Source organism: Melampsora larici-populina (assembly GCF_000204055.1).
Source record: "Melampsora larici-populina 98AG31 unplaced genomic scaffold MELLAscaffold_87, whole genome shotgun sequence".
NCBI lineage: Eukaryota > Fungi > Basidiomycota > Pucciniomycetes > Pucciniales > Melampsoraceae > Melampsora > Melampsora laricis-populina.
Window position 1 is genome coordinate 24,602 of NW_006768851.1, and position 12,557 is coordinate 37,158.

The 12,557-nt window shown below is 41.2% G+C and overlaps 2 protein-coding genes across 2 annotated transcripts; one reads left to right on the forward strand and one right to left on the reverse strand.

Moving 5' to 3' along the window:
* Positions 1–2,271: 2,271 nt before the first annotated feature.
* Positions 2,272–4,204, forward strand: MELLADRAFT_95671 (uncharacterized protein; the record flags this gene model as incomplete). Its single annotated transcript, XM_007418234.1, has 4 exons — positions 2,272–2,778; positions 2,850–3,416; positions 3,485–3,604; positions 3,725–4,204. 4 exons carry the CDS (start codon positions 2,272–2,274, stop codon positions 4,202–4,204), a joined length of 1,674 nt encoding a protein of 557 aa, XP_007418296.1.
* A 6,611-nt stretch (positions 4,205–10,815) lies between these two features.
* On the reverse strand, positions 10,816–11,784 carry MELLADRAFT_95672 (uncharacterized protein; the record flags this gene model as incomplete). Its single annotated transcript, XM_007418235.1, has 3 exons — positions 10,816–10,896; positions 11,096–11,388; positions 11,661–11,784. The coding sequence occupies 3 exons, from the start codon at positions 11,782–11,784 to the stop codon at positions 10,816–10,818; spliced, it is 498 nt and encodes a 165-aa protein (XP_007418297.1).
* Positions 11,785–12,557: the final 773 nt, after the last annotated feature.

Sequence of the window (12,557 nt, forward strand, 5' to 3'; positions counted from 1 at the left end):
ACTCTGATTTAGGTCTTGTTTGTACTTGACATTGGTCTGGGCATGCTGTTTGGTGTCCTGATCAGCCAAGTTGCTGCCTTTCCATTCAAGAAAATTGTATCTACTTGGTTGGATCACAAAGAACTGTTTATTCTGCCACTCAGAGATGAATATCTAAGACCACATGACTCATGAATAATGTTGTAAAATCTAAGCTCCAAATGACTCTATTGCTTTCCCTTGTTTAAGTCTATGGATAGAAGAGAGAGAGAAGAAGAAAAAAAAACAGACAGATACACACAAAGAAAAGAAAGGTTTTTACACACCAACAGCAAAACAAACGTGATTGTGAAAGAGAGACACACATACCCACAAATAATCAAAACATTTCAAAGTAACAAAATAAAATTGAAGATAAAATAAACTTAGAATTATTAATTATATGACCAACTTAACAATCAGGAAAGAATATGAGATGGTCCTCCTCAGAAGAAGGAAATAAATATTAACAATCCAGAAACAAAAAAATCACACCATAAGGCTTAAATGAAACAAAGAAAAGGAAACAAACTAATTATCCTCAAGACTTATTGAGAGCAAAGAGATAGAGATATATAGATGGAGAGATAGAACAACAAAGAATGGTACCCATATTTAGAACTGGAACACAACAAAAGAGGGATAAATGATAACTCAGAGAGAGAGACAGATTTGGCAATTTTTCTTGAGAAAATAGCAAAAGAGACAAAAAAACCAAAGTTCAAACAAGGTTCTGTCATTGATGCAATTTTTAAGCTCCAGCTGTCTTTGGTCTAGATGATATGTACAATGACTACAAGGGATACCCAATGCATGATGCCCAGATACATGTGTTCTATTGTTAAGTAAACGAGGATGTTGTTGGAAATGATCAGGAGAAGGTGTAGGAGAAGGGATGATTTGATTTGGATCAGGACTTATTCCATGTAATGATACACCTTCAGCCAATGCTCTATGTCTGAAGGTATCTTGATCACCTGCTTGATATGGTGGATTATGAGGTAGATTTGGTACATGTCAGGAATGGGTTTGAATTCTTTGGACTTTAGTATTACGATTTTGGCTGGATGACTGACGTTGTTGTTTTGTCACAGATTTTATTGGTTTTCATGACGCTGAACTGTCTTCATCTGGTTCAGATGCTGAATCGTACTCAACCTCCAAGTCTGACTCTTCTTCAAACGCCACCTTGTCTCCTGATTATTAAACTGTAACAAATATCAGTGAGTTGTGCAGGTGATGGGAGCCTTGAGAGCTGAAAGACAAACTTTCAGACGCAGCCGTAGTGAACTTAAAAGATACTACAAGCACTACTCATCGAATTGCGACTCGTACACTTGTTTTTAATGGGCGCATCAGTAGTCGATGGAAGTAAGGGATGCTCGGTAGTTCCGGGAAGGCGTATAGGTGCTTGGTTATCACCCTTGATATCAAAGACTCTAAACATCACAACAATCAAAAAGGCTTTTTTTAAAAAATCTCACAAAATCATTAGTGAAGGTCAACAGATTGACTCGCAAGTCACACCGTGGGTAATGTTCGGTCGCATTCCGTGATCCGACAGGCTGACGAAACACAGGATGTGTATCGGGCCGGTCCGCGACATACAGGATCTTGACAGCGACTGTTACTCATGTACAGCGACTGACACCCTTGGATGCGACCGCGGCGACGTATTTGCTCTGACCTGCAACACTTCATCATCACGTCAATCTACCACCATCCAACTTCACCCTCTACGTATTCCTGTTCCCATCTTGCCCTTGTTTCGACTCAACACAGCTCAACACCCTGTCAACAACTTTATCCTACCATCGCCCCAAACCTACCCTCTTCCTACCTCAGACCTTTCGATTGCGAAAGCGGACAAGGCTCACCTTTTCGGAAAGTGCTTTCTTTGTTCTCAGGGGTTACTCTACCATGAATATCTGCTTCGAAGTCAGTTTCCCAGTACAATCATCTTTTGATGTTCCAGATGTTTGGCGGGTCCAAGACAGCCAAAGGGTCTACTCACCCAATGAGCATAGGTGACGTAGCTTTCACCTCTCTGCCTGATGTTATTGTTTTCTATATAAGCGACTGATGATTGTTCCGCCTTCTATGTTTCCTCTCCTCATTGTTATATTTAATTCAACAAAACATCTGTGCTCTTAACCTTTCATAACAATCAACGTAACCATACAAACATCCTTTCAAAACCCATCTAAAACCTCTTTCAATCTTCGCTTTATCACCCCTGCTACTCTCATCGCAATGGATACTCAAATGATCGTTCCCAGAGATGGCTCTGCCGCCTCAGAAGCCACCAACACCCTTGGTCCACCTCCCAGCAATACTAGCGAGATGTCCAAGATGATTTCCGACGTTTTAAAGCAACAAGCGTCTCAATTTGAGACCATCATTGGAGATCTTCGGACTCAAATAACTCAGCTCAGCATGGAAAAGCAGCCCTCGAACCCCAACGACCCCAGCAATGATTCATACAAGACTCCGCCCTCCAAAGGCAAGTTTACCTCTATCAAACTAGCTTCTACGTCAGCACGCAAGAGTCCAAAGGTCCTCAATAGTGCGACATCGTCAAAGATCTCGAACTCCCCCAAGATCTCGAACTCTCCCAAGACAGCCAGCGGTAAAAAGCCACGGGACAGCAGTGGTACGCCAAACACTCACTCGATGCCAAAGGGCAAAAAGCCTATCCGCAAGCGTCACCCGTTGCAATTGTTAGTGGACGACGTCCCCGCTGATTTTAAATCAATGAAAGTACGTATTCCTTTGCAAATCAGCTGACTGTATACTGACCACTGACTATTTTGCTCTTTGACTAACTTTAGGAAGCTCTTTTTGTTCATGTCAAGATGATGTGGGGTCTTTACAAAGCCAACGACGTACCAATGACACCCGGGGCTCCCCTTCTAGTCGAATTCTACAAGCGCTTTTCATCAAGCGAAGAGATTGAACAGGTGATCGCAGACCCAGCTAGCGGGGATGTTGTTGCTCGTGAAACGATCATGTCCATGAAGGAGTTTTGTGCTGGTGGTGGCAGAATTGCCCGGGGTTTAAGTCACATCGATCAGATGTCTATTCTTTACATCCATGGTATCCTTGCAAAAGTGGGTATCCGTGTGTGGGGCCCAGACCTCAATGAGGCCCCTGACAGTCTCTATAACTCAGCTTGTCGAATCACTGCTCTCAACACTTTCCGCCAACTGTTGGCTTCCGGCACATACAACTACATGAACGTCAAGCTCAAGTACACCGATTCAATCTCACTCATGATAAATGTCTATAATCATTATGTACATTACTTGATGGCCGCCAAATACCAAACTGAACTGAACAACGTAGGAGCCATTGCGGAACAGAACAGTAAGAAGAATGTTCAAAAGCGCAGGGAGAGAGTAAGTTGTTCTGTAGTTCTTTGAATTCGTAACCATCACACTGACATGGGACATGCTGGTTGTTACAGCTTCGTAAAGAGAGAGTGGCTTATTTAGCGAGACATCCCTCAAAGTACCCTCCTCGCTATACAACTGTCGTTTCTGAAACTCTTGCTCACAGTGACGACGAATGGGACCCAATCAAAAAGGTCTGCATCATCAAGACTTCGGATTATCGTTTGAAAAAAGCCAACAAGTTCATTTGAATGCTTGATGTCGCGAGGCAGCAAGAAGCTGAACAAAGCAGAATACCGGCCTCTCCCCACAAGCGTGTCCGCAAACTACCGCGAGTACCTGTTCCTTCAAAATTCAAGAGAGCTCCTAAATATCTGCCACTCGACTTCTACGATCCTGAATGGTTCAACGCACTTCCTCCTGGTCAAAAGATCCTCACTGCCAACGCTTCTCAAGTCGCTTTTCTACCTGACGCTTCCCAATCTTTCTCACCCAACCGTCACCCGGACGAAACGATTGGTGATGCCCGGTTCAACTCCAAGTATCTTGATGCTTTGAAGACGCCATATGAGATGTCTGATAGTGAAGATGATCACGATGATGACGAGCCCAAATCAGATGGAGATGAAATTATCAATGATGCTGACAGTCAAAATGAAGCTGGTGATCAAGACGAGGAATCAGAAGGCGAGTTTTATGATGAAGGCAATTTTGGAGACTTGTATGAAGACTCAGTGGAGGGTAGTGAGGCTGTGGAAAGTGAGAATGAAGGTAGCGATGTGATGGAAGTCTGAGTGAATTTGATTTTGGTTGGATGTGGTATCTTTTTGTTATTGTTCTCTCTTAGCCGTCTTCCTCAAATTTTCTCTCTTAGCCGTCTTCCTCAAATTTTCTCTCTTAGCCGTCTTCCTCAATTTTTCTGTCTTGTCGTTTCTGTTTCAACACACTCATTTAGGCCCTTTACATGTTTGGCTCCGTCTGTTTGTCTCTCAGTTAACTTCCTTCGGCTCATCGTGCCGCCCTCTTGGTCCTCATTTTACTCGATTTCTGTTTTTATTCAAGACACTCGTTTAGGCCCTGTGATTTGATTGCTTTGTTGTGTATTTGTGTGTGGTGACTCATGCTACTGTTTACACTCGTTTACCTGTGATGCCCTGTGTTTGTCTGGTGGTTTTTTCTTGTTATGTTGTAGCTGAGAGCTCCTTGAATCAGTTGGAACACGTAATAAGATTTTTGAACCTTTTGAACTTGAAAGAAATCAACATGTCTCACATGTTCCAAAAGAGTCCGTCAATGAAAAGCTGTAACCTAAAAGGTTGTGCTCACATGCGCCAAAGGCAAAGGCCAAAAAAAACTGGAAACAAAGTAGATAGATTTCTTTGAGAAAAAAGATTACAAATCCAACACTTATACAAAATTTAGATTGCACATATATTACAAAAAAGCCTACAATATGGCCAACATCGACGAATAGTCATGCGGCCGCAGTATGATTCCCCCTTTCTCAATACCAAGATGATTGGAATCCAACAGACGATAAGCTGCAACACTTACACTACACCAAATGTAATCTTTACCGGGCAGTAAAGAAAACTACTGACATAGAAAAGTCCTGAGGCAACAGGAAGAGAGCTAAAAATCTGAGAAAATATGCACCTTGTTCGTAGATGTTGGGGCGTCATGATGAGTATTTTTTTGTATTCTTCACGCAGATATTGGTTGATGTACTAACAATAAACGCTGAAAATCCTCAAAAACTCACATGTAACAATACCTGAAATTTGGGTCATGAGTATGAAGACAATATTTTGTGGTCTAAAAACTTCAATAACTTTTGCAATTCTGCTCCAAATAACTCGATTTTTGGTTCATTCAAAAGCTGAACTATTCTCCTTCACACTTCATAATGTTAGTAAGGTGCTATCTAGTCATTTAAACACTCTACATACGTTCAAACAGTTCTGCATGAATAGCACTGTAGGATCTTTTTTAGACCAGCTACAGATGTTATGTCTCAATGAAAAATGTAGAGGAAGGGCTCACCTTTTTAATGCACTTCAAATCGAGTGATTTGATTCAGAACTGCAAAAGTTATTGATGTTTGAAGATTCCAAAATCCTGTCTTCAAATTCAAAGGCCAAATTTCAGGTATTGTTACAGGTGGGTTTTTGATGATTTTCAGCCTTTATTGTTAGTACATTTACGGTACTCAAAGCAACTATGTACGCGTACATAGTTGCCGTACATAGTTTTTTTTTGGCGGGCGAAATACTTCGAATATACTTCTTTTGTTTTTTTCCCCGCCAAAAAAAACTATGTACGCAAACTATGTACGCGTACATATGTAGCTTTGAGTACCGCAATTAACCAATATCTGTGTGTAAAATACAAAAAAATACTTGTCATGATGCCCCAACATCTAGGAACAAGGTGCATATTTTTCAGATTTTTAGCTCTCTTCCTGTTGCCTCAGGACTTTTCTATGTCAGTAGTTTTCTTTACCGCCCGGTAAAGATGACATTTTGTGTAGTGTTACAACAGCCTCGGGCGCAACATAAACAAATCCATCTTCCACTCTTCCCAGTACAGCCTTCAGTAGAAACAAGATGTAACGAAAGAACGCCGTGTCACTTTCCAAATCTTTGGGAAACAAGTTCTCAATGGGGTTAACTATGAACCGTGTTTGCCACCTATCTTCTGGGTACTTGACTTCGTAAATCTGTCGCACAAGGCCATACCTGGTCTTACCATTGACTTTGTATTGAATACAATTGTTCGGTTTCACAACTGACACTGAAACATGTTCACTAATTTGCCAAGTAGATCTCGGAACCGCAAATGGATGCAAAACGATGGATTTGGGGGGATGAGGTAGATTTCGGTAGTCTCGTAGTCCTTCGTTTTGTTTGCAAAAATGGGCTAGCAAAGCCTCATACTCTTCTGTTTCAAGCTCAATTCGATATCGGCTAGCGTTCGGGTCTTTCTTTTTCTTGATGTCATTTAAATGCATGATATCTTCTACGACCTCGTGATCCCCTACCAGCCTTTGCCACTGGCTAAAACGTGTCATCATTGTTCCGTCCATTTGAGCTACAAGAAAATCACATAAGCTCAGATGTGAACAGCAGATATACAACCTCACACTCTTACTTACCGAGTGTTGTGTTTGTTGGAATTTTTTGCAATACCCCAATTAATCTTTCTCCCGCATACTCAGCCACCGAATGAAGAGGCCCCCAATACCTCATTTGATCTGGGATATGCATTGCGTAATGATGGTTTGGCTTGACAGACGCATTATTGAATATCGCTTTCGAGGTTTCGTTGTATTTCTTATAAAAGATTGCAAAAGACTTTGCTTCAAATTCAGAGACCTTCTTTGCCCTCACGAAACTTGTACATTGACATAAAGCGCCTATGTTGAGTAATATCGCGCCGCGGTTTGACTTTTCTTCCAATTTTTCGGGTTGAGTGATGTAGATATCGAGGATGAGAAGGGGAATTATGTATGCAAAAAGACTATGCCATTGTGAAGCCTTTAACGTCCCATGGTTTGATTCACCCAAATTTTTTGGCAGCCTGGTGACCCCATTTGGAAGAACCACGTCTTGCATCCGCTTTTGAAACAGCTTGATGTCGGCTTTTGAGAACAGCCCACCATCCCATCCGGCCGATAGCTCAGCATCCAGTTCGGGGTCTTCTTCATCTTCAGATTCTTCCATTTCAACATCATCTTCAACCGCATTACCCCCACCTTCTTCGTAGATGATCCTCATTTGTCTTGCTGGAGGGAGGTCTGTTGTATTACTGTCCGTTCTTTTTCGCTTGAAACCTCGAGACACTTCTGTTAAATCACTGTCTCGCCGTTTACGCTTCATGCTCGCCTTTTGCTCGGCAGTATACAGAACAAAACCCCAACGAAACCGAAAATGATTTTGAAGCACACCTTCATACCAATTGTGCATTATACCAATAGGCAGGTGAGACACCGGATTCCGATAAGCTAGGCAATTGAATACTGACCAACGTACACCAGTTTCTTTCAGTATCTTGTCCTTTTCGCTGATGGTTATTGCCTGTTTTGAGCGCATTGAGGCCGCCAGGACCTGTTCCTTTGTTCGAAGTAATCCAATTTGCAGTCGATCTTCGGTTGATTTGCCCCAGCACCATGAGCAGTACAAGGTGGCGGAATGAGAGGCATATCCGGCTACCTTGTGCATGCCCACCATATCACCTAACAGTGGGAGTAGTTTCACTCGCACCAGACGACCACCTGGGAATTGATGGGTCGGGATAATGATTCCGTCTTCAAGGAGTATTAAGTCTTTGACTAGACCTTCAAGCACGTGATGAACAGTAGTCATATCGGGAGAGTTAGGACCGGGCGTGATACCAGCAACACACGTGTTTTGTAAGAGATTTCGAATATCAGGAGGGAGATCGAGGCAATTCAGTGCCAATACACCAAACGACTGCTGGGCTCCACGTCGCTTGTTTCCACGGGGATTGAACCAATCGATGAAACAAGAGAATGTGAGGTTCAAGGGCTTGGGCCCAGCTGGAGGCGAAGGTGGCCATTTTATATCCTTCCAAGCTTCAGATTGTTGAATATCGTAAATTTTTTTCTCAGTTGATTTTGCCACCTCATTAGACCAATTATCAATTTCCTGCTCAACTATAGACCTACTCAGAAACCACTGCAGCCACTTTGATAATTTCTGAGTCACATAAAGGTTTCGCGGACGCCCGATTTTGGATAGTTGAAAGTTATCTCCAGCAGGTGAGTCTGCTCGAGATTTTCCCTTGTCGCAAAGACCTCGGTAGACTGACTTCTTCTCAAAAAGCTCCTCGCCGCATGGTTTTGCTTTGGGGGATTCTTGAACAGGCAGATGTTTGGTGCGTCGTGTATTCATAGAGACTAAAGCAAGTCGGACAGCAAATCTTTGTGTCTAATTCGGGACTTATTGTTAGGCCGGCAATCGTAGTACGGATATCCTTTGGGAGTCGATGATGATCGATATCGTCAAGTAGGGGATGGTTCCGAGCAATCTCCAAGATTTGGAGTATGAATTCACGTGCCATTTGACACTTGATGCGGCTGAGCCCGCAGAATAAGTGGAGCCAGGTTAAAAATATACCAACAAGGGTGATCACTGGGGAGTAAAAGGCAAGGTCAGGTTCATGTCATGATCATGAGATGTTGTTGCATAAGTTAAAACAATCACTCACGAGTCAGTGCTGAGTTAGTCCCATCTACTTGTGCCTGCTCAAAGGCTGAGTCCATTGCCGCGGCTTCCAAGTCCATATTGTTGACGACATCTGGTTCTGGTAAGTCTTTGCTGGTTGAGTTATATTGCTCGGTTTGAACATCAATCAGGTGATGTTTGAGCTGAATTTTTCGAGTGACAAATTGGCCTTGAACCTGGGTACCGGTATCGTTGGTACACTGCTTTGTGGCACAACTTGAGCATGTACAGATCGGCATTGTATTCGTGACTGGATGAGGTGCGAGATAGCGGAGTAGTTAGGAATGCGGATTTGTGGAATACGTAGAGGGTGAAGTTGGATGGTGGTAGATTGACGTGATGATGAAGTGTTGCAGGTCAGAGCAAATACGTCGCCGCGGTCGCATCCAAGGGTGTCAGTCGCTGTACATGAGTAACAGTCGCTGTCAAGATCATGTATGTTGCGGACCGGTGTAGAACTTATAACCCAACAAGGGTTATACAGAGCTGGAAGAGGATAATCTACTAATAAAATGACTAGTAGAAGTTGTCTAAGGACTGCTCTTCTAAAACAACACAATCAGAAAGAGCTCTGTTGTATTGAGTACTGATAAGGCACCAGAGAAATATAACTTCACACGTAATTTTAACTTCAAAAGCACACTTTGTATTACTATCAACACTGCTATAGTGTTATTCCCAATTGATAACTGAAAAAAAATAAGCAATATCTGATTGATATTATTCCCAATAAGTCTTTATGACTATAAAACTAAAGTAAATTTCTCTTTATAACTGTAATAAAGGGCGTATTTAAGTGAACAGGTACTATTAAAATAAGTTTATGATGATAAACAAAATAATAATGGCGTAAATGATAAAGAAAAAAAGGGGAACAACAGTCCCAAAACCCTCTCAAAGTATATATAACAATGTACTAGAACTTTTACAATGGTCAACAGCCTCAAAACCAATCAAATCCGCCCAAAATTCCCTAAAAACCCTATGATGACGCAATGTAATGGTTTTGTTACTAATAAATGATGTAATTTTCACAGCTAAAAGTGATCAATGACGCAATAATATGATGTACAGCACTTCTTATGATGAATACAGGTGATTCTTTCCTTGTAAACTAGCTGAAAACCAATTTTTGAGATTACGAATTTTTTCAGATGTGCTCCAATTTTTGATTACTAAAGTGCATCTTGTAGCCCACGTGTTACTGATCATTTCTGAAACCCACATGACCTACTTCTGATGAGTGATGAGTAAGATATTGAGTTGTGAAGTTAAGGTTTTTAGTGTTACATATGACTTGTGACTGTAAATTCGAGATTCACACCAATTCTTTATTTGCCTTATAACTTTTTACACACACCTCCGTTACTAATGATTTAAAGTTTGTACATTATGTAATCCACTCTTCTGCGTTGAATGAGCCATCTACCAACCTATTCTGACGTCATTTGACATATGTAATTAGCTGAAAACCTCCATTTTCCACGAATTTCACCCATTTTCTTCACTTTTCACAGCTACTAGTATCTTTTTCTTGCTCATGTAATATGACATCATCATCTATAGCCTTAAAAATCCCGGAAAATCCTCTTGGCAACCTTAAATTCCATCACTACCACTATTACACAACCAAACTACACGTGTACCTCTTGTTTACCAACTTGGAAAAAGTGCTTTTTTCCTAATAACTTCTGTTTCTACTTATCAACCTTGAAGATTAAAATTGTCATAGTATCATATAATGTTGTTCTTTCATATTCTAACCTCATAATACCCATAACTTTATTTTTACTAACCTAAAAACCATTTTCCAACCTTTATACCTATAATTTCGAATTTTTCTTATGTTTTTCTTTCTTTCTTTTTGTAATAAATTTGTAAGTAAACTATAATGATCTTAATATATAATGTGAAATAAAATGATGTAATGTTGACCTAATGACCAATACATAAGCCTACAAGAGCTTCAATTGATCAAAAACCTCCATTTCGAATTTTCTTTCCTGCTGAATCCTGCTAATAAACTGGTAAACTGGTAATTGTGAATTTTTTAATTGATCCCATAAATTGATCACCACACCGGCCCGATACACATCCTGTGTTTCGTCAGCCTGTTGGATCACGGAATGCGACCGAACATTACCCACGGTGTCAGACTCCTATAAGAGTAATGCAAACAGCGGTGCAGGCATGCCCAAAGTAGGCCTAAAGATGATTCCTACATTACATGACTTTGTCATCTTGGATGAGATGAATCAAGTGCGCAGATAGAAATCGAAGCAAGGCGCAGACCATTGAGAGTAACTCAACGCACAAACGACCAGCTTTGTTTACTTTGTCGCTTCTCTGGGTTAAATCTAAAAGGATTGACAGACAGTATGAGATCTCAAGAGTCAATTAAGTCTGTAGCGCAAAACTAAAGCAGGAAATGAAACTCACCAATAACTTTGGTGAATTCATGATCAAGGGGACCCTAGTATGAATCAGAGAATCCAAATTTCTCAAGAAATGTTTCAATGATCCTGCTACAGCATGTACATCATGGAAGTCAGTCTTGGAAGATTTGATTAAATTGTAATCTCCTTGTGTATTGAAGCGCTCTTTGAATACCCTGATGTGAACTAAACTACAACCGAGCCTGTAAATGCCTTCTTCCTCGTTCGCTCCCTTTGTCTCTAGAATTTTAGCACACCGGAATAATAACACAGGGCGAGGTTCTGGTGAAAGGACAACTCTGATTGGATCCGACAGAGTTATGCAGCTCTTGTGTGTCTTTTTGTTCTGACTTTAATGAGATCGTTGGAAGGGATAAAATATGATCAGCACGTCTGAATCGGGGCCAAGATGTTATTGTTTTGGTAGAGTTGGTGGGCAAGAGTTGAGTCGGGGGTTCAATACCGGTCAAGGTGTTGTAGGTCAAGGACAATTTGATGGATGTCGATAAGTGGAATGACACGAATCTAAAATGAGAGGACGTCACAGAACAATGACCATCATAATTAACAATTCTTTGATGTCTGTTCCACGCTAGCAATAGATATATCAGCGGTCAAGGTGTGCTCTTCAATAACCGTAGGATGTGTGCCAAGACAAATCACCCCGTGAGATGCCGAAGACATATGATCCATAGACTCGAGTTTTGAATGAGAATGTGTTTGACAGGCTGGGGCGTCCGGATGATGATGAGTTGAAGAAGAAGAGTGATGATGCGAGTTGTGTCGATGTGAGCCAGTATCGGTCTTCAGTCCGACTCCCACCCAGTCTATGTAGAGAACAGCAAGTATATAAGTTGTGAAGAACAGACTGGTCAGTCCTGATCATGGCATAATCGATTCGCTCTAAAGATATATGTATACACTTCAAATTCCAATGTGAGTTACCCAATGTTTTACTGAGATGGTTGATGTTGGCTTGAGTCAAATTAGGTTGTTTGTTTCAAAAGACAATCAAAATCAAAAGTTTAACAATCAGTTTAGCAAGAAACAGTGGGAGCATGAGCAAAATAAGAAAAGGACACCTTTATAATGAATCCATCAGTCAAATCGATGAGCTCAAGAAGAAGGGCTGAAGGGTCTTTATTAAAACTGAGACCATTCTCCTAAGGCAGTGATGTGAAAGGTATTGGTCATCAATTTTTGAAACAAAAGCCGGAAGAAAGCTTGTGAGAATGAAAGACATACCTTTGAGTAAACCATAAGGCTAACCTATGAGGCCAGTGGGATGGTATCTTACGTAGTGTTGTTGCACCTGTGTTCTTGTATGCTTTCTCCTAGGTTGAAATAACAGGAGCAACATGAAGTGAAAGAAAATGTTGTGGTTTCTAATTTGGGCCTTTAAGTCCTACAGCAGGGAGGTGGGTCTTGTTCAGGCTGACTGTTGAATAACAATGATGATGATCTTA